Below are 26,509 nucleotides of genomic sequence, written 5' to 3'. Positions count from 1 at the left end.
TCAAGAAAGTGAAAGGACCACCGATGGACTGGGAGAAAATATGTGCATATCATATATCTGGTAAGGAACTTGACAAGTTGGACTCTATCACTATTCACTATCAAGAAAGTGAAAGGACCACCCATGGACTGGGAGAAAATATGTGCATATCATATATCTGGTAAGGAACTTGTATCCAGAGAAAATAAAGAACTTCTATAACTCAATATTAAATAGTAAATAATAAAAAGACAAATAATTAAAATCAGAATAAATAATAAAACAATCCAATGTAAAAAATAATAATAAAAAGACAACCCAATTTAAAAATAGGCAAAGGGCTGGAAAAGACATTTCTCTAAAGAAGACATACAAATGGCTAACAAGCACATGAAAAGATACTCAACATCATTAGCCATCAGGGAAATGCAAATAAAACCCATAATGAGATAACACTTCATACCTACTAGGTCTGGTAAAATTTTAAAAAACAAAAACAGACAATAGCAAGTGTCAACAAGGATGTGGAGAAACTGGACCCTCATACATTGCTGGCAGGGATGTAAAATGGTGCAACTACTTTGGAAAACACTCTGACAATTCCTTAATGGTCCATATTACCCATATGACCCAGAAATTCCACTCCTAGCTATCCACCCAAGAGAAATAAAAACATACATGCATGCTCATAGTAACATTATTCATTACAATCAAAAAGAGTAAACAATCCAAATGTCTATCAACTGATGAATAGATAAATGTGGTATATATCCATATGATAGAATGTTATTAGGTAATAAAAGGAAATACTGATACAATGTGGATGAACGTCAAAAACATTATGCTAAGTGAAAGAAACCGGACACAAAATACCATAATATTGTATGATCCCATTTATATTAGATGTCCAGAATAGGCAAATCTATAGACAGAAAGTAGATTAGTGTTGCTTAAGGCTAGAAGAATGTGGAGGGGAAGGGAATGGTAAGTGACTGCCAATGGTATGAGGTTTTCTGGGAGATGATGAAAATGGTCTAAAATTAGATTTTGGTGACTGTTGCATGGCTCTGTAAATATATTAAAAACCACTGAAACATACACTTAAATGGGAAAAATTTTATGATATGTAAACTATATCTTAATAAAGCTATTCTAAAACCAAAACAAAACAGACATTAGCCCAATAAAAATCATGAATTCTTACCCCAGCAGTTGTTAGGCAGGTGGTGAACTCTTTAGACAGAGAGGACAACTCTTTACACAACACAACTGTCATCCTAGGAAAGAAGGGAAGAAAGGAGAGTTCTTTTCTTTTCTCTTTTTCTTTCTTTTATTTTTTCTCTCTTTTTTTTCATAAAGCTACTATCAGAAGAAAACAAATCACTCCTGGTACTAAATGTAAAAGAAGGCAGTTTTTAAAGCCACTAAACATGCCTAAATCAACTACATATATGGGGACCCATGCTACAGGAAGAGAAGGTTCAGTCCTTAAGAGAAATACTTTCCTACAAAATTCTCTAGAAAATATTATGCTTTCAAATTAGTTAAAGGAAATAACTAAGATACATTTTAAGGAGACAAGGTAGTACTTAAAAGATCCTACATTCCATTTAGAAATATAGTTAAATTAAATATTTATTCATTCATTCATTTGACAAATACTGAAAAGCTTCCATGTACCAGGTACTTCTGAGCACTGGGGATATATTAGTAAACAAGCAAAGCACCAGTTTTCATGAATACTAACTTACTTGCTGATTGACAGGGATACTATAAATATAGAAAGGGATGTTTGTGTATGTTTATAGTTATATATGTATACATTTATACACAAAGTATACATATATTTATATATATAATATGTACTAAATGGTGATATGAAAGCAAGAATTCGAAAATGTAACAGGGAAATGCAAATCAAAGCCACATGAGGCAGCAACATGGATGGACCTACAGATCGTCACACTGAGTAAAGTTAAGTCAGACACAGAATGACAAATATCATATAATATCGCTTATATGTGGAATCTTATAAAAGAGTATAAATGAACTTATTTACAAAACAGAAGTAGAGTCATGGATGTAGAAAACAAACTTATGGTTACCAGGGGATGTGGGGCAGGGGGGTGGGGTGGAGGGATAAATTGGGAGGTTGGGACTGATGTATACAAACTACTATATATAAAATATAACTAATAATAACCTGCTGTATAGCACAGGGAACTCTACTCAATACTCTGTGATAGCCTACATGGGAAAAGAATCTCCAAAAAAAAGAGTGGATGTATGTATAACTCATTTACTTTGCTGTACACCTGAAACTAGCACAACATTGTAAATCAACTATACACCAATAAAAATTTTAAAAACACACAATGAGATATCATCTCACACCTGTCAGAATGGCTATCAACAAAAAGAACACAAATAACAAATGTTGGTGAGGATATGGAAAAAAGGGAACCCTTGTACACTGTTGGTGGGAATGTAAATTGGTGCAGCCACTGTGGAAAGTAGTATGGAGGTTTCTCAAAAAACTAAAAATAGAACTACCATATGACCCAGGAATTCCACTACTGGGTACATATCAAAAAAAAACAAAAACACTAATTCAAAAAGATACATGCGCTCCAATGTTCATAGCAGCATTATTCACAATCACGAAGACATGGAAGTAACCTAAGTGTCCATCAACAGATGAATGGATAAAGAAGATGTGGTATATATACACAATGGAATACTACTCAGCTGTAAAAGAGAACGAAATTTTGCCATCTGCAGCAACATGGATGGACTTGGAGGGCATTTATGCTAAGTGAAATAAGTCAGACAGAGAAAGACAAATACTGTATGAAATCACTTATATGAGGAATCTGAAAAATACAACAAACTAGTGAGTATACCAAGAAGCTGACTCACAGATATGGAGAACAAACTAGTGGTTACCAGTGGGGAGAGGGAGGGAGGGGCAATATAGGGGTGGGGAAGTGGGAGGTACAAACTACTGGGTGTAAGACAAGCTCAAGGATGGGGAATATAGCCAATATTTTGTAATAACAACATGGGGAATATAACCAATATTTTGTAGTAACTGTGAATGGAAGGTAACCTTTAAAAATTTTATAGGACTTTTTTTATTAAAAAATAAATTAAAAAATAAAACAAAATAAAAATCCTACCCTTGAGGAGGTTAAAGTGATCAATGTAACAGTGAATTAAGAGTTAGAGAAAGAAAAAAAAGAATGAGAAAATGGTAGAAGATAGTTTTAGATAGTGTGGTGAAAAAAGGACCCTCTAAGAAGTAAAGGAAATTCAGTGAAGGAAAGAGCCATGACTGGAAGAGCATTCCATACAGTGGAAATAGCTAGTTTTCCAAAGAATAGGCTGCTTTGGGATTGGGAATCCCTCATCCTAAGGATGTTTAAGACAAAACTAGGCCCCTCCTTATGGGATGTTGTAGAGGCGCAGTGAAACTGTAGGTGAAGAAATGGCCCAGAGAACATCAAGGGTCCCTCCACTCCTAACACACTAGACAATCTCACTCATGTTTTTTTCTCCAATGAAAAATCTCATTATTTAATTAGGAGATTTATTTAGAAAACAGTAGGGGTTTTTTTCCTCCTGTGACTACCTACATTCTATCATTTTTCAAATTTTTTGTTAAAAACCAGCAATATACTGGAAGAAAAAGGGTTTGAAACTTAGATAGACCTGGGTTTAAACCCCAGTCTGCACAACCTGGGCATAATTTACTTAACTTCTCTTATGTTTGTGTTTCCTCATTTTTAAAGATGGACTGATCATTTATCTTGAGGGTTGTTTTTAAAGATTAGAAATGATATACATAAATCCCTTAGCATGGTACCTGGCATATAATTAGCACTCAATAACCAACAATTGTTATTAAAAACTGACGTTATTAGAACTGCTTTCTGTTTTCACTTATGCAAAATTCTACCTCAATTAAGGTCAGTGATCTGAAAAAAAAAACTAGTTTTCCAAGTATGAGTTGGTTAATAAAAAAGGGCAGATTTATAATACAGATTTATGGCTCAAGGAAAATAAACAACACCCTTGGCTACTTTTTAACTAAAACCCAAAATGAAGAAACCTCTAAGATGTGAAAGGTGCAATGTGAACAGCATCTTATTGAGAGGAAAGTTTCTAAAACTTTGGAAAGAAACTGAGAAAACTCTTTCAGCAAACTGCATCATTTAGAGGGATACTCATTACACTTACTGGGAAAGGGCTCTGCTCCTTTCTATGGCTGTTACTTCCTGCTTCCTGCCATGCAGAACCAGAGCCGCTGTTTTGTGAAACAGTTCAATTGAGCAGGCAGTCAATTCTGCTAGGCTCCGGATTGCAAATGCATGGATATCCTGGATGGAAAAACAAAACAAAGCATAACAGGGCTTCCCTGGTGGCACAGTGGTTGAGAGTCCGCCTGCCGATACAGGGGACGCAGGTTCGTGCCCTGGTCTGGGAAGATCCTAAATGCCGCAAAGTGGCTAGGCTCGTGAGCCATGGCTGCTGAGCCTGCATGTCCGGAGCCTGTGCTCTGCAACAGGAGAGGCCACAGCAGTGAGAGGCCTGTGTGCCGCAAAAACAAAAACAAAAAAACATAGCATAACAAAACATAGCATTGGTTTTTTTATACAAGAGGAAATGACACCACCCTGCTTCTCCCATACTGAAGTATACAAAATATCTTGAAAGCAACAGAGACTAACAGCTGCCCTTCAATAAACCTCCTCTTCTTCCACAGTAGTTATATAATTTTATAACTGGGCTCATAGCTATAAAAACAGAGGCTCCCCTGAAGTCAGGTGTGACCATGTGACTAAGTTTTAGCCAAAAGATTTGAATAAAAAGTGTCATGTGCAGCTTCTGGGAACCTTCTTATGATGCCACATACATGCACCCTTTGTCTCTTTTTCTTCACTCCTTGCATCCTATAGTCTAGAACTAAGATGTTGCGATCTTGGATCACAAGGTAGTAATTATGGATAGCAGTACAACAAAATAGGTGCTTAGGTCCCTAACTGTGATACCACCTTGGAAAAAAAAAAAAGCCTTAGTTGTTTTCATTACCTCTATTGAATTGTTATTAACTTGCTCAATTTTTTCTGCTTCCAACTGTTTTTTTCCTTCTTCCTTTTCTTCTAATGGTTTGGCCAGAGATGTCCTAATCCATTCACAGGCTGTATTTCTTGCCTAAATAAGAAAAAGATTATAGTTGGCCCTCCATCTACACAGGTTCCACATCTTCAGATTCAACCAACCATGGATTGAAAATATTCAGAAAAAAAAAAAAAAATCCAGAAAGTTCCAAAAAGCAAAACCTAAATTTGCCAAGTGCTGGCAACTTAAATAGCATTTACATTGTATGTACAACTATTTGCACAGCATTTACAATGTATTAGGTATTATAAGCAATCAAGAGATGATTTAACATATACCAGAGGATGTATGTAGGCTATATGCAAATACCACACCATTTTATATTAGGGACTTGAGCGTCCCTCAATTTTGGTATCAACAGGGGGTCCTGGAACCAGGATACCTCTGAGGATATCAAGGGATGACTGTACAGTCCATCAGCAATTCGATTCAGCTCACCAAGATTACTGTGCACCTACCAGGAACATTTTAGCATCATGGAAGTCAGTGTTCTTGCTCTCACCCAAACATACCATCTAGCTTTTCAGTACTTAACTTACTAGATCTCCTTACAACACTTAACATCTGCGACCACACATTCCCTCTAATCCTTTGGCTTTTTTTAAACTGAGGTGTACTTTACACACAGTAAAGTGCACAAATCTTCAGAGCATGACAGGTTACATGTGTATATGCCTGTGTAACTGTGACCCAGATCAGGATACAGAACTTCCCCATCACTCTAGGAAGTCCCCCATACCCCTTCTTAGTCCCGAATAGCAGCCTTGGCTCTCTACTTATCTCACCCTACTCCCTCCCCTCTCCATCAATCCTATTTCAGTAATTTTAACTATTCCCTACCTGCTGCTGACTCCTGAATCCTTATTTCCAGCACTAACTTCTGAAAACAACATATTCCAACTCCCTTCTAGACATACACATCAGGATATCCTATAGGCATCTGTCTCACATATAACATGTGTAAAATTTAAATTTATCACTTTTCTCTTCCGATCCCTAAATTTTTCATCCTCTCTTATTCCCTTGAGCTTTAAAAGAACCACCATATACCAGTCATCCAAGCCAAAATACACGAGCCATCCTAGATTCTTTCTTTCCAATCACCAAGATAGTCTGATTTTACCATACGTATTTCTCCACTTTGCTCTTCCTCTCTATTACCACCACTTGAGTTCAAATCTACTCTATGGCAAGAGCACTCTGATTGGTCTCCCTGCTTCTGATATGGCTCCTCTTAAATCCATCTTCCACAGTGGTACCAGTGATCTATCTAAGCCCATAGCTGATCACTCTGCTTTTCTTCAATGGCTCTCCATCCACTAGATCATGCTCTTTGACATGATCTAAAAAGTGCCCATGACCTACTCTACCTACTTCTCTAGCTTCATCTCTTACCACTTCCCACTTTATGATCTGATAATAATGACCTGTAATATGCCTGTTCTTTGTTCATGGTATTCCCTTAGTCCAGTGTCATTTCCATTTTTAATTTTTTCCCCTAAATCAAGGCAACTCAATTTTCTTTCAATCCTCCACCCAAACACTGTCTGCTCCAATTTTCAAAGGCATCTCAGGGGATTGGGCACCTCAACAACCCTTTTCTGTACGTCCACAGTCCCCTAAGTACACCTTCAACTTAGTACTTACCAAAATACACTGAAATTAACTATGTGTTATCTCCTAAATAAACTACATTATTACAGAACAGTGGTAGTATCTTATTTGGATTAGTGCACCCAGATGTTCCCTATAGTGTTGAGAGATATCTACTGTTTTTACCTAGCTGGCATGTATATCTCCTTTTTTTTGGTAGTAAGTTCTAGATTTTTCTCAGTTCATGTGGTTTGGATGGGGTTACTTTCATCCTCTGACTCCAAGGGTTGGCAAATGATTCACGGTTAGCTACCAAGAAATTAATCCCCTTGTTTATACAGTAACTAGTTCATGGATGGAAAAGTGACCCAAGCTAGGTCAATGGGCATCAGCCTCAGGACATCTCATAAAATTACTGGGAAAGGGAAGTCCTCTTTCTGTTGGAGTTACTCAACTGGAAAAAGTCTCCTGAAGCTGCCAGTAATCATCTTACCATCATGTGGAAAAGCATCCGTAAGAATGAACAGAAGAAAGCAGAGTCAAGAGATGGAGAGGGGACAAGTTTCTGGGTGGAGAGCCATGCCTGAAGCCAGTGTTGCCCCTTAGTTTTCTAGTTTCATGAGCTAACAAATGTGCCTTTTTCTTAAGCCAGTCTGACTTGAGTTTCTGTCATTTGCAACTGAGAAGAGTCCTGGTTTCAAATGAAATGTTTACTGTCATTAAGTTAAGTCATCCACTTGAGTAACTTTATATACACAGAATGTGTTCAGAGCTGTAAGCAGGCAATAGGAATCCAGAGAAGACGTTGAGAGTCATTCCAACTGAAAACTGAGAGAATCACAGGCTTTATTATAGACACAGTATTGGGGCTGAGCCTTTAAGGATCAATAAGTGGGGCTACACCCAAGGGTACAACAAGAATGAGCTAGAGAAGAACCTATGAACCCAGACAAAAAAACAGACATTGATTTATGTGAGATGGAAAAAAGAAGAAAAATAGAGCGATATAAGGCCACAGAAAACAAAAAGAAACCTGATACTATAAATTTAAACTTGGAGATATTTTAGTAGGCATAATACATACTCAAAATAACCTCTCTAATAAATATATTAAGTTATTATAATCTATTGTGCCAACTCAATGTAATTTATCATCCCTTTCAAAAAATACCAATGCTTGGGACTTCTCTGGTGGCGCGCAACGGTTAAGAATTTGCCTGCCAATGCAGGGGACACAGGTTCGATCCCTGGTCTGGGAAGATCACACGACGCGGAGCAACTAAGCCCATGCGCCACAACTACTGAGCCTGCGCTCTACAGCCCATGAGCCACAACTACTGAGCCTGCATGTCAAAACCACTGAAGCCCACACACCTAGAGCCTGTGCTCCATAACAAGAGAAGCCACTGCAATAAGAAGCCCACACACCACAACGAAGAGGAGACCCTGCTCGCCGCAACTAGAGAAAGCCTGCACACAGCGACAAAGACCCAATGCAGCCAAAAACAAATAAAATAAATTTTTTAAAAAACCAAACCAATGCTAGCCACCCTCCACACCCAGAATTCAGTCTGGAAAGTCCCACTGATGAGATCTAGAGACTTAGGAATTAAAAGGCACCTTTGAGCTTAGCTTCTCCAACAACTTATTTTTTTTTCCAGCTGAAAAAAATGAGGCCTGGAGAACGAATGGGTTTTGCCTACATCACATGTGAGAGTCAGAATAGGAATCAGAACTGTGTTCTCAGACTTTTGCTTCATTGCTTTTCCCCGGCATCATACAGACTCTTATATAAATTCCTGGAAATAATCAGGCCCTGATCCTTAATCATTCTACATCTTAAGTCTCAACACCCAAAACATAAACAATACAAAGATTGCTTTTAGAGAATGACTAGGACTACCAGATAGGTAAGGGGTTACTTTTTAGAAACAATTTATTTATTATGATGATCTATTTGAGCAGAGAGACTATGTCTCTTTCATTACTGTTTCCCTAGTACCTAGCAAAATAAAAGTTTATTGTATATATGCTTATCGAACATCTAAATGTATAACATACTGAGCTAGCTTCTTTAGGACCATAAACAGTGAGTATTTACAATGGGCCAGGCACTTTTAAGAGCTCTGTGTGTATTAACACATTAAATCCTCACAGGAACTCTATCCCTACCTCACAGATAGAGAAGCTGAGGCACAGAGAGGTTAAGCAACTTGCTTAAGACCAAGACCACAGAGAAAGTAAAAGATGGCAAAGCTGGGATTTTAAGAACTGATACAGCACAGATCCAGCCTTGAAGAAATTTCAGTTTTAGAATGGGAGGTTAGATACACACATTTAAAAACAAACAAACAAACAAAAACCAATGATAATTTTATGAAAATACATTTGCACACAGTTAAGTGAATAAAGTGCTAAATAATACATATATCAATAGTATGTTAACTTTTACATAAAAAGCAGATAAGAAAATATATCTGCTTGTTTTTAAAATATATCTGCTTATCTAAAAAAGAAACACAGGAAGGATATGCTGGAAAACAAGAAAGTTTAATATCTAAAAGGAGAGGGGAGAGTGAAGTGGGTGGGAATTGAGAGGGAGTGACACTTCTGAATATATTTTTTGTACAGTTTTGACTTTTGAAAACATATTAATACTCTATATATTCAAAGATGAAATTAAATTAACATGGGGAGACAATAAATAAATCATAAATATTTTAATAGTTTGGTTTTATAGTAGTATGGGCAAAGCAAGGAAAACATTTCAGATGCATTACAGGACTGGGGAAATTAGGAAATGTAGTAATGTTGTTGGGAGACAGCGTTCTTACTATGAAAGAGAGATACAAATGTATAATGGGGAGAGGCAAGGAAGAACCTGTAAGAATGGACTGAAACTGGAGTTATCAGTGTGAACTCATGATCTCTAAAATATGTATGTGAGCATATACATGGACACACACACACACAGGTGCACGTATGTGTACTTGAATACATTTCCTAGGCCAACAGGGCCTAGAAGCAAAGATACCCCAAGCAATGGGCACACCTAGCACCAAGGTTTTGTCCTGTAATATCAAAAAGGAACCATGGTTCCTTGAAGAAAAGGTTCATTCTGGAGAGAAATATGGAAGGTACAAGATCTCGTTATGCCATAAAATAAGGAAATACTCAAACAATAATGGGGGCATGTCACACAGGAGTCAGCTTGAAGGACAATTTGAACAGCAAAATAATTAAGGACAGTAATGAATTACAAACCAATGGGGGGAAAAAACAGAAACCCATGAGACCATATCAATAACAAACAGATAATAAAGAGATAAGGGGAGAAACGAGAGCTCTTAATTCTAATAGAATGCTGAGAGCTCACTGGTACATGTGGAACATGTACTGGGATTGAAACAAATCATCATTCAGCAACCATCACAGTAAAGACTGGTGCAGCAAGAATCATGAATAGTTGCTAAATTATGAGGAGCAGGATATTTGTATGGTCTTAAAATGTCTCCCCACAGAAAGCTCATTAGTAGCAAAGGAACAAAATCATAACTATGCAGTGAGAAATCAGACAACACATCACCAACAAGGGACAAATGGACATCGTGTGCCTCTAGATATGATACCCTGTGCAGGATACAACATCACTTACAAGAATGCATAACCTGATTTTAAACACTAGAAAACATCAGACAACACTCAAATGAGGAATACTCTACCTTTATAAAGGGGGAAGGGGCTTGAATTTCTCAAAAATGTCAAAATCATAAAAGACAAAGAAAAGCTAAGGAACTATTCCAGATTAAAAGAGACTAAAACAAACAAAAAAACAAGCAAATACAGATTAAAAGAGACAAAGTACGTGACAACTAAATACAATTCACAATCATGTACTGGCTCCAACATTAGAGGACAAAATTGGATATGAAGGACATTATCAGATCAATTGACAAAACTGGAATAGGGACAACAGATTAAATAAAGTATGGTATCAATGTTAAATTTATTGCAGTTGATAATTAGTGTGGTTATAGGAGGGAATATCCATATTCTTAGGAGATACATATTGAAATATTTAGGAGTACAGCGCTATAATGCTTATATTTTACTCTCAAAAAATAGTCCCAGGGACTTCCCTGGTGGTCTAGTGGTTAAGACACCACACTTCCAGCGCGGGAGGGCATGGGTTCTATCCCTGGTTGGGGAACTAAAGATCCCACATGACGCGTGGTATGGCCAAAAAAAAAAAAAAGTCCCAATAATAGTAATAACTTATGTGTGTGTGTCTATGGGGGAGGTGGAGATGAAGGGATAGGAAGAAGGAAAGAGAGAACACATCTGCAAGCACAAATGATGAAACAAATGCAGTGAAATGTTAATAGGTGTATCTGCATAAAAGCTATATGAATGTTGTTTGTACTTTTCTTGCAACTTTTTTCTAAGTTTGCTATTACTTCCAAAATAAAAAACACTATGACACAAACTAGAAAGTGCCGTAAAGTGCTACAGACAAGACAAGGGAGAGGAGCTGCTGAGGCAAGGTTCTGAAAAGCTTTCTTGGAGAATGCAGTGTTTTTAGTGGGCATGGGAGAGCAGGGTAACTTCCCTTAAGCATCCTATTCCTTACCGTGCGGTACACAAGAGGTGACTCTGATGACTATGCAATGGCTATCAGTTCTCCCTGGCCAGGAAGCAATGTGTGTTGCTGCTAACCAATCCTAAGATATTTATCAAGAAGAGGATGAAGAGGCAGCAAGCAGCCCAAGACCCAGAGAATACTGTCCCAAGAGCTGGCACTGGCATATATGCTAGGCGGGTACTACCCTGGAAACAGTATCTCCCAACCCACTCTGAGCTTTGACTGAAGTCCCTCCATGCTCCAGATGTGTAAAGACAGCTCAGGCATCACTACCAAAGACCAAGGCTCAGGCCATGGACTCTCTCATTTCCACAGGCTAAATGGTCATTATCTGAGTTACTGGGCTCTGGGAAATGGCAAACTCCAGCTACCTAAAGGCAGGGGCCACATCCCATCATCTCAGAATCACTCAGAGCCCTGAGAACAGTGAGCCCTCAAGAGAGAACTAGCCCATTGGTATCAAGATGGCTGGTGAGTGCTACCAATTTTAACTGACCAATGCTATGGCCTAATTTAAGCTTTCAGACAAGCAAAGCATTCCAAATGGAAACAGGTGAGGATGGCAGATGTGTTGGGGGGCTGGGGGTAAGGGGGTGCAGTGTGAGTTTAGCACACTAACCTGCGAGACCAAGAGGGAGACAGGATGTATGGAACTCAGAATACACCCTCGGTTTTGGTGACATCCTTGCCAGGAATTTACAACCTTACATTCTTTATCCACTAAATATATATATGTAAAATATTGAAAATCAGCAAGAAGGAAAACTTACCCTAGTAAGTTTCTCTGGTTTGGAGGAGACATGCAGCTGGGAAAATAGCTCTGTTATCTCTTTGGTAAAGTCTTCATCCCCTAGAAAAACAAGTCCCACATAAAACACTGCAGAAAGACTGGTGAGGATCATTGCAGGGGGAAAGAAGAGGAATGATAGTAGCAGCTGTAGCAGTAACAACAGCAGAAGCAAATTATATGAGCAAGGTGCTTTAGTGCTTACAGAATCCTTTTATGTATATTTTACTGACGAATTCTTCCAATAGGCTTCTAAAAAAAAGTGCGTCATTATCCCATTTTAGAGATGAAGAAACTAGGGCTTGAAGAGGTTAATTTATATCCCCAAATATCATAACAAATTAGGAGTCAAACCTTGGGCTTCCCACCCCCAGTCCACAGCCTATGCTCTTTGTATTACATCCTAGAAGTATGAATGGAAAGGTGATGAAAGCAGAGTACTAAGCGGGTAAGAGGCATGTGCTTCCAAAGAAATGGAATTTTAGCTGGGACATAAAAAACAAGTACAAGTTAGCCACAAGAATGGTAGAGCTTCAGGCAGAGAAAACAAGCACAAAGACCCAGAGGTGAAAGAAAGCATGGCAAGAAGTTTAACATGGTTGGGAGTGTCCTAATGGAAGAAAGAGAAGAGGGGTAGAAATGAAACTAGGAAAGTAAGCAGGATCCAGGTAATAAAGGGCATCATAAACCATGATGAAGAATTCAAACGTTTATTAAGAGAATGAGGAGCTGCTGAATGGTTTTATACAGAGACAGGTTAAGTCCAATTAAAATTTTAGAAAGATCACTTTAGCTCCTGGGTGAGAATGAAATAAAAAGAGAAACATGAAGGGAGGCAGGAAGCCTGTGAGGCAATATTCCAGGATCCAGATAAGAATAAGGTTAGATAATAAGAAGGGAAGAAGATTCCAGAATGTTGGAAGGATAGTAAGGAAGCTGTTGGAATAAACTTGATGAGCGATGATGTGGAACATGGAATACTTAATACCTGAGAAACATGCAAACAAACAGGCCAGTCAAGATCAAAAACAATCAACACATCCAAACAAACGACAGGAAATGGCTCTTTTCCTCTCTATTCATCTAAATCTATTCATGTAAATCCTATCCAATCTCCTCTTTGAAGCTCAGCCCAAGTTTTCTCTCCACCAAAGACTACAGAGAGGAATCCTGTACACAGAAATCTCTTAGCACTTACAATCTATATGAATATTTCTTAGTCACCAGTTCATGGTTACCAGGGCAAATTACTACTGCTTCATACATGCTTTCTCCCCAGAATGCTTAGGAAAAAAATCTGTCTTGGTTCTTCTCTCTCCATCTGCTCTTCTGTCCTCTCTTGGCATTCAAGGCAGAGAATTCAAAGGGTTTAGTGATCCCAGGTAAAACATAGTTTGGGAAAAGCTGATCTCACTAAATGATACAACTGTGACCTATATAATTCATGTAAACAACTCCTAAATCATATTCTACTAAAAACCTGACTCTCAGGAAGGCATTTTGCTTTCCCAGCTAAGCTCTAAATTATGTGAGACAAGGGATGGATCTGAATCCAAGTGGGATGCAAGCACCTCAAAGGGTTCACAAAAAATAGAGTGCAGGAGGAAAAAAATGCAACTTTTATAGTCATTTATCTCATTCTTCAAGAAGTACTTTTTTAGGATGTACTTCAGAATGTAAATAATATACTACTATGGTGGTATATGTGTATAATTTATACACATTCAAATATACACATATTGGGTCTAAGTGCTCAAAAACCTTTTACTGCTAAGGGTTGATCAAAAAATGTTTGCATCTGCAACATGTATAGACCTGGAGGGTATTATGATTAGAGAAATAAGTCAGATAGAGAAAGACAAAAACTATGTTATCACTTACATGTGGAATCTAAAAAATAAAACAAATGAATATTTAAAAAATAATAAGGTAAAATAAAATACAGGGGGAAAAATTGAGATCCTTGTCATGTATTCCCCACAGACTTGAGCATAAAAAGCAGTTGTTGCATTAGAATAAAGTATGTAAGGGGCTTCCCTGGTGGAGCAGTGGTCGAGAGTCCGCCTGCCGATGCAGGGGACGTGGGTTCGTGCCCCAGTCCGGGAAGATCCCACATGCCACGGAGCGGCTGGGCCCATGAGCCATGGCCGCTGAGCCTGCACGTCCGGAGCCTGTGCTCCGCAACGGGAGAGGCCACAGTGGTGAGAGGCCCGCTTACCGCAAAAAAAAAAAAAAAAGTATGTAAGGATGGAAGGGAGACAGGGTTAGTGCTTTGGAGAGACTCAGGAGAGAGGCTGGCACCTGAAGCAGGAAGTCTCCTAAAAAAGTGAAGGCGGGCTTCCCTGGTGGCGCAGTGGTTAAGAGTCTGCCTGCCAATGCAGGGGACACGGGTTCGTGCCCTGGTCCGGGAGATCCCACATGCCACGGAGCAGCTGGGCCCATGAGCCATGGCTGCTGAGCCTGCGTGCCCAGAGCCTGTGCTCCACAACGGGAGAGGCCATAGCAGTGAGAAGCCCACGTACCAAAAAAAAAAAAAAAAAAAAAAGAGGCAACGTGAAGGCATTGAGTATATAAGATAGAGGAACAAGGGCTAAGGATGCTGATGGAAACTGAAGAAGATCAACATCACCAGAACTAGATTCTGTGGTTTTCTCTCCCCTCTGCTACCACATTTTGTTAAAAAAAACTTCATTGAGATATAATTAAATACCAAGGTCAGTGTTGCATTCTCAACCAAAATCACTGGGGAGGGCCACTGGGAAGGGTGGCATGCAGCACTCCAGTGCTATCTTTGCAGAATCCTGATCTCAGGCAAACAGTTAGGGAGTAAAAATATTATAGACACAAATACATCTGTTTAGAAATTCCCTTAGAGTCCTCTGAATGGTATTTAAAGATCAGGATTTCTGATCACTATGTGAAGCCAGATGTCAACTAAATTAAACAAATCCTGTTAATGACACTATGTACAAAGCACTATGTACTTAGTCAGGAACAATGGAGCAACTTAAGCAAATCAAAATTAATATATGGGTTTCCTGCTAAGTGAGGCTTTGAAAATGAAGATCTTTATTTACTTATGCCATCCTAATAATGAAAATTATAGCCACCATTTGTTGAGTGTTTACTATGAGCCACACATTAAACATAATATTTCATTTAGTCCTTATAACAAACTGAGAGGAATTAGCTACCTCTACTTACAGTTGAGGAAACAGACACTCAGGGTTAAGTAATTTCACAAAGTTGCATGGCTTAATAAATGACAGATCTTGATTTAGAACCCAGGTCTAACTCCACAACCCATCCTTTTATCCACCATGCTTATTGCCTTCTCAATACCTCAAGACAGCTTTAAAAACTCATATTCAAGGACCATTTCATATCAGGACTCTTTACATAGAGTAAGATACCATTTAGCAAGATATTACATAACCAGACAATTGGTTTAAGAAGATGTGGTATATATACACAGAAGGGACTACTACTCAGCCATAAAAAGAATGAAATACTGCCATTTGCACCAACATGGATAGACCTAGAGATTATCATACTAAGTGAAGTAAGTCAGAGAGATAAACACAAATACTGTATGATATCACTTTTATGTGGAATCTTAAAAAAAATAGTACAAATGAATCTATTTACAAAACAGAAACAGACTCACAGACACAGAAAACAAACTTACGGTTACCAAAGGGGAAAGGGGAAGGGGGGATAAATTAGGAGTATGGGATTAACAGATACGAACTACTATACATAAAACAGATAAGCAACAAGGATTTACTGTATAGCACAGGGAATTATATTTAATATCTTGTAATAACCTATAATGGAAAACAATCTGAAAAATATATGTATATAATTGAATTACTTTGCTATACAACTGAAACTAATACAATACTGTGAATCAGCTACACTTTAATTTTAAAAAAAGAGTTAATGTAATTGGAGAGATTTATTTCAAGGACAATCACTGCATATAAACACACTACATCCCTCCCACTCAGATGCTGGATTTCCATATTACCTTTCTTCTCTTCCTCCTCTTCCTCACAGAACTCTGCTAGGGAAAATGCTTCTTTGAGTTGCTCCAATTCAAATTTTAGAGTCTCTAATTCTTTTCCACTTAGAGAATTAAGAATAGATTTCACCTGAATTGATATAAAATAGTAAGTGGGAGTATGAGAGAAAATGAAAAACATTCTCAAATAGAGAAGAGGGTATGGATCATATTAAAATTAAAACTATGAGTTCACAAGCTCTTCCTTAAGAACCTTAACACAAGAGGCAGGTGGATCACAGAAAGGTATGGAGATTTGTGCTTCCAAAAATAATATAAGCCAGAAATGTCTGGAAATTATTAGTGCTTAACAACAGCTTAGAAATTAGGAGGAAATGAAATAGTCTTGAATCAATTCAATGCTAACAGGTAACTGTATCCAAACTGGCAGCTTAAGCCAAAGAAAATTCTAAAAAGAAAAAAAAAAAGATGAAGGAAAAATAATAGATGTGCTATTAAGACCTCTGTTAATCTGTCCATTTCTGTTTAAATTTAGAGAAACAACACTTGACTCATTCTATTTCTAGCAACTACTTCAAATATTAGTTTTTTTGTTTATTTTGGTATAGTACTTTCAGAGAGTCTCAAGCCTCTACCTGACATACATTTCATCCTCCAACTGCACAAAAGGAAGAGACTATGCAGTGTGCTTCTGCTTAAAGACTACTCCAGTTGAAATTTTTGGTGTGGAATTACCTTTATTTCACTTTCTTGGGAGAGCATCTCCAGAGCTTCTAGATGTGAAAGGCCTTGAAATTCATCAAAGAGTAGCCCATAATGAGTTTTCTTGTCCGTTTCCATGGTAACCTCATTGGCGGTCCATAGCTCGTCTTTTTCCTTTGCCTCTCGTAAAACCTGAAAGAGATCGAGGCATTACACTGCAACAAGTAACAAGAGCTTAAGGGTGAGTTTTGAAAGTCGAGGGAAGCAAACTGAGATGGGTAACACTGCCCTTTCATTCTTGGAATTGTGATTCAAATCGGATAGGCTCAGGAGCTGCAGGGAAAATATGATCACATAATTTGCTCCTAGACAAGGTAAATAACACCCCAGGAACCAGGTGTTTTTCTGACAGTGGTTTTATCATTAATCTAATGACAACCCTGAAAGGGCTTGGCATCTTATATTGCACTGACAAGAGGCTCCTGCAGAAAGGAAAGAGGAGGGAAAAAAAAAGAACTGGGCATTTTTCTAAGCATTAGAGCTGTGCATCCCCTTACCAAAAACAAAACAAAACAAAAAACACTGAAAAGTCCTCAAAAGGAAATAATAACAAGGTCCCAAATTACCAAAGGCAAAAATACAGATCAAAATACAAACAGGAATGCAAACAGTACCTGAGACAGTGTGGAAGTCCGGTTCATCAGACCCTTGGTTCTTTTAAATCCAGGATCCCCTTCTGCTATTACATCCATTGTCTTTTTCCCAATGAATTCTAAGGCATCCAAACCCCCACTGATAACACTCTTTCCCTAGGAAACACATGCAACCTCATTACAATAATACTGAAAAAAGACACCTGCATGTTTTGATTTCATAAAATAGTGGCTAACAATAGCAACCACTGGCTAGAACAAGGAGCAACTAAACCAATCATACAGTGCTTGTGGGAATGTAAAGCAGTATACCCACTTTGGAATATTATTTGTCAGTATCTACTATAGCTGAACATATGAGTATCCTACGACCCAGCAACTCCACGCATGGTTAAATACTCAAAAAAATGTGTAGAGGTTCATCAAAAGACATACAAGAACACTCACAGCAGTACTATTATAAAAGCTAAAAGCTGGAAACTACCCCAATACTTACCAACTCTGGAATGAGTAAATGTTACATAGTCACTCAATGGAATACAACAAAGAAAATGGAATATACCACACAAACTATACCGTGGATAAATTATACAAACATAATAATGAGTGAAAGAAACTAGATACACTAGAGTACATTCTGTATGATTCTGTTCATATAGCAGGGAAAATTAATCTATGATGACAGAAGACAGAATTGTGGTTATCTTAGATGGCAAGAGAGGGAGGCACAGAAGACTGGGAGACGGCACAGAGGAGACATCTGATATACCACCCTGCTGTTTCTTAGTCTGAATGTGTTCATGTTGTGAAAATTAAAACAACACTTATGATTTCACCTGTCTGTATATAGATTATACTTCAATAAAAAGTTAAAATTAAAAGTACTAGCTATCTATCCTCATGTAGGAAAGATATTAAGCTTCCTATTTAATCCTTTCAAAAATGTTTCTAGGGCTTCCCTGGTGGTGCAGTGGTTGAGAGTCCACCGGCCAATGCAGGGGACGCGGGTTCGTGCCCCGGTCTGGGAGGATCCCACGTGCCGCGAAGCGGCTGGGCCCGTGAGCCATGGCCGCTGAGCCTGCACGTCCGGAGCCTGTGCTCCACAACGGGAGAGGCCGCAGCAGTGAGAGGCCCACGTACCACAAAAAAAAAAAAAAAAAAAAAGTTTCTAATCATCTATAGTTTTATAAGTATTCATCATAAACATCTCATTTTCCCTTTGCCTAAAAGATATAATTATGACAAAAATATTTTTGTAAAGCAGAGATGTTTTTCTAGGGCCACCAAACTAAGAATTCTTAGTCCATAAAATATTATGTACATTGCCTATCTATTACTCTTCACTTCCTGCTCCCTCTTTTACTTCTTTTAAGTTTTCAAGTTAGCTCTCACTCTACCCTAAGATCAAAGTGAATGATCTTCAGCAATTTGAACTCCCATAAGAGGAATCAGTCCCCATGACTTTTCAAGGAAAAGAAAGAGAGAGACAAAAACCCATTATAAACATGGAAGGAAGCAGGCCACCTTGCAATTTTTACTCACTGTGCTCTGAACAGCAGTAGAGATGGTTGAGAATACCCCAAATGGCCCACTCATTGGAGAGGAGTTTTCATTCTCTTTGGCATTTGTCTCTCCTATAGTGGGGAAGGGATGTGTAAATATGAAGAGACAGTCCATAAATAGTTTTGCTTTATTAGCATCTATATGAATTTTTAAAAATTAGACCTTATTTCCAACACACAAGGCCTTAGTACTTTTTGTTTTATTATTTTAAACTATTTGCCTATTTTAAAATAAAAGTTAAGGGAGTTTTTCATTTTCATTTCAAAAACAAAATCCAGGGCTTCTCTGGTGGCACAGTGGTTGAGAGTCTGCCTGCCGATGCAGGGGACACGGGTTTGTGCCCCGGTCTGGGAAGACCCCACATGCCGCGGAGCGGCTGGGCCCGTGAGCCATGGCCGCTGAGCCTGCGCGTGCGGAGCCTGTGCTCCTCAATGGGAGAGGCCACAACAGTGAGAGGCCCGCGTACCGCAAAAAAAAAAAAAATCCAGCCTTTTGAACAACCTACTGACATATATAACAGACTATATACTGTGTGATTCCATTCATATGATCTTCTGCACAGGTAAAACCACAGGGTCAGAAAACAGATCAGTGGTTGCCAAGAGCTAAGAATAGGCGGAGGGGAGTGACTACAAAGGGGCATGAGCGGATTTTTTTTTTGGTGGCAGGAGGAATGAAAATATTCTTGAGTCTTGTCTATACAAATATAAGAAATATTCTATATCTGTATAATCACAATGAACTGTGATTACATAGCATAAACAGGACGGTATGTTTGTTAAAATATGTAAAACTATATACAGTTGGCCTTCTGTTCTATGGATGCTGAACCCGTGAATACTCATTTTATATAAAGAACTTGAGCATCTGAGGATTTTGGTATCCATGGGGAGCTCCGGGAACCAATCCCCCCATGGATATCAAGGGATGATTGTATCTAAAAAGAATGAACTTTACGTAAATTATAACTCAATAAATGTGACTTTTAAAAAATCCGGTCTACTTTAAACTTTATCCTGGAAAATTATGCTTCTTCACAGGATTCAGACATGCATTACAAAGATCTTTTTAAAACCTGTTCTATTTTATTAACACTAAAATCTCTTACAGGATATCAACAAATAATCTATTGTAGGAAGGACTTCTGATTCCAACTATGATGGATCATCTGGTGTCAGACTTGCCCTTCTACCATAGCATCTAGAAAACTAGACAAAATATAAGAAACAATTATCTCCAGACAATGGACTACAGACCATACTGTACTATGGTTCAGGAGAGAAGAGAAACAAATGATGAGAACTCTATGATTGGCTTGCTTTCCAGACCACAGCACAGGGAGGGGAAACCCAAGCAGAGCATGGCAGTCTTATTAAGTAGAAGAGAGAGACTGGAATCTAGGAAGCTGAAGCACCTGGAGTTTGCAGGTCAGCGTACAAGCATATCTCATTCTATTCCACTTTATTGTGCTCTGCAGATATTGCTTTTTTTTTTTTTTTTACAAACTGAAGGTTTGTGCAACCCTCCGCTGTCAGATAATGGTTAGTATTTTTCAGCAATGAGGTATTTTTAATTAAGGTATGTACATTATTCTTTTTGACATAATGTTACTGCACACTTAATAGCCTACAATATAGTATAAATATTTATATGCACTGGAAAACCCAAAAAAGAATTTGTGAGACTCATTGTTTGCGATATTCACTTTATTACTGTGGTCTGAAACTGAATCCACAATATCTCCAAGGTATGCCTGTACTGGAGAGGAGGGAGATACAGAGGTAAAGAGTTCCAACTATCTACAAAGGAGTGCCCTTGAGTCTTTGGCTAAATACTAAGCTGTTCCTGCACTGGAAAACTCCACGATACTGGGCAAAGAACTGCCATGGAGCTGTAAACTAAACAATGCCCAAAGCTCATGCTAGGCTGAGAGACATCTGACTTCCAACCAATCAAGTAGAGAGACCTAGTTAAACACCTGGAAATTAGGTAGAGACCTCAGAAGGGTCAGGGACTTAGTAGTTGAGCTAAACTAGCACTTAACAATAACGGATACTCTAGAAATCACCCTCAAGAAGTTTAAAATCGAGACCAAAAGATCAATCTAAGCTACAAATATCTTAACTGCCTTCCAAACAAAACTCACACCCTTTAAAGGACTACAAAATCCACTCAGCAAGGTAACATTTCTAATGTCCAGCATCCTATCAATGAAATGAAAATGTTATATCCCTAAGCAAGAAAAAAAATTGGTCAATAGAAACAGATTCAAATGACAGAGATGATAGTCAGGGACACTAAAATATATACATAAGGAGGTGAGAAATGAAAGACAAAAAAGAAACAAATGGAATCTCTAGAGCTGAAAAATATATCTAAAATTTTAAAGTCACTGAAAGGACTCAACAGCATTAGACACAGCGGAAGAAAAGATCAGTAAACCTGAAGCCACAACAAAAACTATCCAAACCAAAGCACAGAGAAAAAAGCCTTAAAAAAAAAATGAACCATGGAACAGCACCAAAACTAACACGTTAAAACATTTTTTCATGCCACAGTAGATTCAAATTCAGCTAACTCTTACTGGGCTCTTACTCAGTTGTGCCAAGCACAAGGCTAGGCAATTTTTACAATCTACTTTCATGGCTTTACTTATTTAATGTTTGTAACAGTCCTCTGCAATATAAAATATCACCCCATTTCATAGATAAGGAAAATAAAGACACCTGAGTGGTTAAAGCCAAAGATTCCAAATCCCATTTCTTATCAGCCCCATGATGCCCTGAATATCAGACAGTCCAAAAACATCTACTGAAGAAAATGAGCTTAACTATTCCATTTCAGTTTATAATTCTAGGCCTTAATGGTTCCATATACTGACCTGTTGCATACTGGACTTCAGATGAAACTTCACTGGGACTAGGGATTCCAAGTGAAGTCTCTGCCTTCTCAATGACATTTGAAATACCTTGTCCTAATGAGAAAAAATAACATTTTTATATTTCAATTTATTTGCTACTAGTCACCAAAACTGAAGAAACAAACTGAAAATTAAAACCACAGATTTTCAAATTCATTACAACCACAAGACATGTTACTTTGACCATATATAACTAATCTTTGGGAGTGTATCCTTACCAAAGGAAAAAAAATTGATTATCACCAAAGAATAGTTTTATATTAATTCCTCAATGTCAACCTTCTAATGAAAAATGTTACCAATTCTAGTGGCAGTATAAATCAGCCCATCATTACTAATGTATCTTCAAACTAAAAAGCCTTTGAGTAATCATGGAAGAATGATTAACAAAGTCGTTTTGAACACAGATCTGTAGCAAAATGCACACAAAAATTAATAAAATGACTGATGATCTTACCTACTGTGGCTACTGTAGCTGAGGCTGAGGAGAGCAAGGACTTGCCCCAACTTCCCCAATAGCCCCACCCGGTCTGGGGTACATCTTTGGAAACAGTCTCCTATTTTTCCCAGTAGCCAGAAAAACAAAGGCAAAGAAAAATGGAAAAATTAGAAGAAAATAAGAGTGTATATACAAGGTAGCTAATTATTGGCCAAAAGTATGGGTGAACAGATACATATTATTTGGCTCAAGAAGTGTATTGCTTGACTGACAGATGTATGTTACCTGCAATGTAAGCATCACATAGCAAAGGAAATTATTTTATGGTTATAAAAAGAAAGAAATAGGTGCAATCCCAATTTGGTATTGATTCCATATTCCTTTTAACCCTAATACTTTTTAATCTCAATGTTTTAATAGATACTCTACTTTGCCTGCAGCCTGTGATGTCTGAACAGGGAGAATGTCTGAAGTCTCAAGGTCACTGGAAGGTCTGGACTCTGGTCTTTTCCGAGTAGAAGCCACAGGTTCTGATTTACTCTCTGACTTGGCACTTTGGTCAACTGACTCAAAATTCTTGGTTGGCTCACAGTTCTCATCATCAAGGATGGAGATTGCTTCACTTATCACTTCAGTCTCAATATCATCTTTATCCGACATGATTAGATCATTGCCTGGTAAAATAAAAGCCCCCCACCCCCAAAAAATTAATTATATAAGCTTGTTTTTGGTAAAAGTTACTTGAATAAACTTTTTGAGATTATCAAGTCACATGCAGGTGTAAGAACTAATACAGAGAGATCTAATATACCCTTCACCCAGTTTCCCCCAAGGGAACAATTTGTTTAACTATAGCATATCACAACCAGGATACTCATAGATACAACCCCCCAACATTACTCAGATTTCACCAGTTTTCCATGCACTCATTTGTGTGCGTGTAATTAGTTCTATGAAATTTTATCACATGCACAGATTCATGTGATACAGAATAGGATTACCACAGTCAGGATACAGAATAATTCAATTACCAAACTCAGGATACAGAATAATTCAATTACAAAGATCCCTTGTGTTACCTATTTTTAGCCACGTCCCACCCTCCTCCTAACCCACAGCAACCACTGATATTCTCCATCGCTATAATTTTGTCATTTCAAGATGTTATATAAATGCAATCACACAGTATGTAACCTATTGAGATTTACTTTTTTCACTCAGCGTTAAGTCCCTCAAGATTCATCCAAGTTGTTGTACCACTAGTTTCTCCCTTTTTATTGCTGAGTAGTATTCCTTGGTATGGATGTATCTCAGTTGTTTCACCATTTACCTGTTGAAGGATGTCTGGGCTGTTTCCAGTTTAGGGCTATTACAAATAAAATGGCTATGAACATTTATATACAGGTTTTTATGGGAATATAAGCTTTCATTTCCCTGGAATAAATGACCAGAGTGCAATCGATAGTACTTGCTTAATTTTATAAGAAGCTGCTATACTCTTTTCCAAAGCAGCCGTACCATTTTACATTCCCACCAGCAATGTATGAGTAATCAAGCTCCTCTTCATTCTCACCAGCATTTGGCAGTGTTATTTTTTTATGTGAACCATTCTGATATAGGTGCACTATGACAGCTTAATATGGCTTTAAGTTGCATTTCTCTAATGGCTAATGATATTGAACATCTTTTCATGTGTTTATTTGCCATCTGTATATCCTCTACAGTGAAACAGCTATTTTTATCTTTTGCTCATTTTCTAATTGGATTTTTTTTTTACTGTTAAGTTTCTTTTTTTTTTTTTTTTTTTTTTGTGATATGCGGGCCTCTCACTGTTGTGGCCTCTCCCGTTGCGGAGCACAGGCTCCGGACGGGCAGGCTCAGCGGCCATGGCTCACGGGCCCAGCCGCTCCGCGGCATGTGGGATCTTCCCGGACCGGGGCACAAACTCGTGTCCCCTGCATCGGCTGGCGGATTCTCAACCACTGCGCCACCAGGGAAGCCCTACTGTTAAGTTTTGAGAGCTCTTTTTATATTCTAGATTCAAGTCCTTTGTCAGATATGTGGTTTGTAAACATTTTATCCCAGTTTGTAGTTTATCTTTTCATCCTCTTCATAGAGCTTTTCACAGAGCAAATGTTTTTAATTTCAATTTATCAACTTTTCCTTTTGTTGACATTAAAAAAAATCTTATTACTCATTAATCATTCCTACCTCAATTTTTCAGAGAGACGATTATGAAATTTAAGCTACCAGAATAAGATTTACATCAGACCAGCTTTTGAATAGCAGTGTTAACAAATTCAATTCCTTCCAGAAGTACGGCTCTTTGACAATTAAAGCCAAGATATTATTGGTGTTTTTACAAGGAGGAGATGCTGGTTTCCAGGATAACCAAGTATTACCAGGGGAGAAATTAAACGTATCTTACACACTTACACACACACACACAGACCTCGGTATGTATAAGCACGTTTTTACCAATATATACTAACCACAAAATTAGACACAATCCATCAATGCCATCAAAACATTTCTAACATACTAAAAAAGAGAGACATACTAACAACTAAGGCAGCCTGGAAGTGGCACTATAACTGAGTTACACACAAAATGTTAAAAGAACAGAGAGCAAGGAAAAGTATGCTAGGATCAGGAAATAACACTTATGAACTTTAAATACTTGAAAAAAGCATAGAATAGTGATCACAAACTGGGATTTTGACTTCCAAATCCAGTCTACAGATTTTTTTGTTTGGCCTGCACAGTGCTTAAACTTTTTTCTATACTAATTGGTAACATTTAAAAATAGAGTTCGTTTACAAATAGAAATTTCCAACTTCTCTTGTAAAACTGAAAGATCTGGCGACACTGGCCCCACATTCGACTTGTTAATAACTAGTTCATGCCAAATATTTGCTGGGGATCTTTTAGACAGGGTAGAGTAGTGCTCTCTAGTTCCCCGTAATCTCCACCCAAATACACTTGACTCGTTTATGTTACCTGATTAGCCCCTGTAGGCATCTGAACTTGTAATACCTGCCTTAAAGGGCACTTAGGATTCTGACAGATGAAGATGCCAATGAGAGAATTCAAGGGTGTGTAAACAACACAGGAGAAATCTCAAAGGTCTGAGGTATGACAGCGTGGAATACAGACATACCAGGAGTAGTTAATATGGCAAAGAGAATGATGGGGAGGCGTAAGGCTAGAAAGGTAGATTTATATAACATGCTGGATCCTAGATCATATGGTATATGATATACATACATTTCCAAAACACATAGAAAAAAACAATCTAGATACAACTATCCATAGACATAAAAACCAACTGTGAAACACTCATTCATTTACTTGTAAACATTTTTTTTTGACTACCTGTTGCATGCCAAGCTCTGGGGACTGAGAACTAATTTAAGACACAATTTCTGCCCTACTTACTCCAGGGGCCTAATAGGAAAGGCTACACAGTTCTTGCACAAAGTTCCATCAATGTTTCGTGTAGCTGAAACATTGATGGAACATCTTTTTGCTCTCCTTATGCTCTCTCCAAGCTACAACACACGGTAATATGCATGTAACATACACATTATATACTATATATAACATGTAGTTAGGCTGAAACTCTTCCAACTCTGTACTTTAGTGACTGCGAGAAGTCAGTTCACCTATCTGCGTCTTCATTTCTTCATCTGTAAAAGGGGGAGGGTACTACCTACTAGCCAGGATTCCTAGAAAGACGAAATGACCCGGTGGATGTGACGCGTTGGGAGCAGAGCCTGGCACGTAACCCCTCACGGGTAACAGCTGCTGTTAGTACCTGGTGGTTGTCTGGAGGAAGCATTACTATTTTTACTACTATAACGATTTGTCTCGAGATGTACAAAATCCGCTCTCCCTTATTCCTAATTACAAGAACAGGTGCCAAACCGGAGTTCTGGTGTAAACCTGCGCTCCTAAATTCTCCGACGCTGACAACGACGAGAATTCCTCACCCAAGCGGAGCGCTTCAATAACCAGAGCACTTCC

General features: G+C 38.1%; 1 protein-coding gene across 2 annotated transcripts in view; it reads right to left on the bottom strand.

Moving 5' to 3' along the window:
• Positions 1-26,509, bottom strand: part of FAM114A2 (family with sequence similarity 114 member A2) — a 38,696-nt gene that overhangs the window by 11,956 nt on the left and 231 nt on the right. Inside the window, exons 2-12 of one of the 2 annotated variants that reach the window (XM_059062940.2) lie at positions 22,913-23,157; positions 22,502-22,601; positions 22,006-22,098; positions 19,104-19,195; positions 17,583-17,717; positions 16,942-17,100; positions 16,213-16,336; positions 12,166-12,245; positions 5,071-5,193; positions 4,219-4,358; positions 1,184-1,256 (exon numbers count right to left, since the gene is read on the bottom strand). In XM_059062940.2, coding sequence (XP_058918923.1) covers positions 1,184-1,256; positions 4,219-4,358; positions 5,071-5,193; positions 12,166-12,245; positions 16,213-16,336; positions 16,942-17,100; positions 17,583-17,717; positions 19,104-19,195; positions 22,006-22,098; positions 22,502-22,601; positions 22,913-23,143 — 1,350 coding nt within the window. In that variant the 5' untranslated portion in view covers positions 23,144-23,157. The remainder of the gene's footprint in view (positions 1-1,183; positions 1,257-4,218; positions 4,359-5,070; positions 5,194-12,165; positions 12,246-16,212; positions 16,337-16,941; positions 17,101-17,582; positions 17,718-19,103; positions 19,196-22,005; positions 22,099-22,501; positions 22,602-22,912; positions 23,158-26,509) is intronic. The other variant, XM_067032024.1, reaches the window with a different exon arrangement.

The sequence above is a fragment of the Kogia breviceps genome, chromosome 4, assembly GCF_026419965.1.
Source record: "Kogia breviceps isolate mKogBre1 chromosome 4, mKogBre1 haplotype 1, whole genome shotgun sequence".
Classification (NCBI taxonomy): domain Eukaryota; kingdom Metazoa; phylum Chordata; class Mammalia; order Artiodactyla; family Physeteridae; genus Kogia; species Kogia breviceps.
This window is presented reverse-complemented; position numbering and strand designations above follow the sequence as displayed.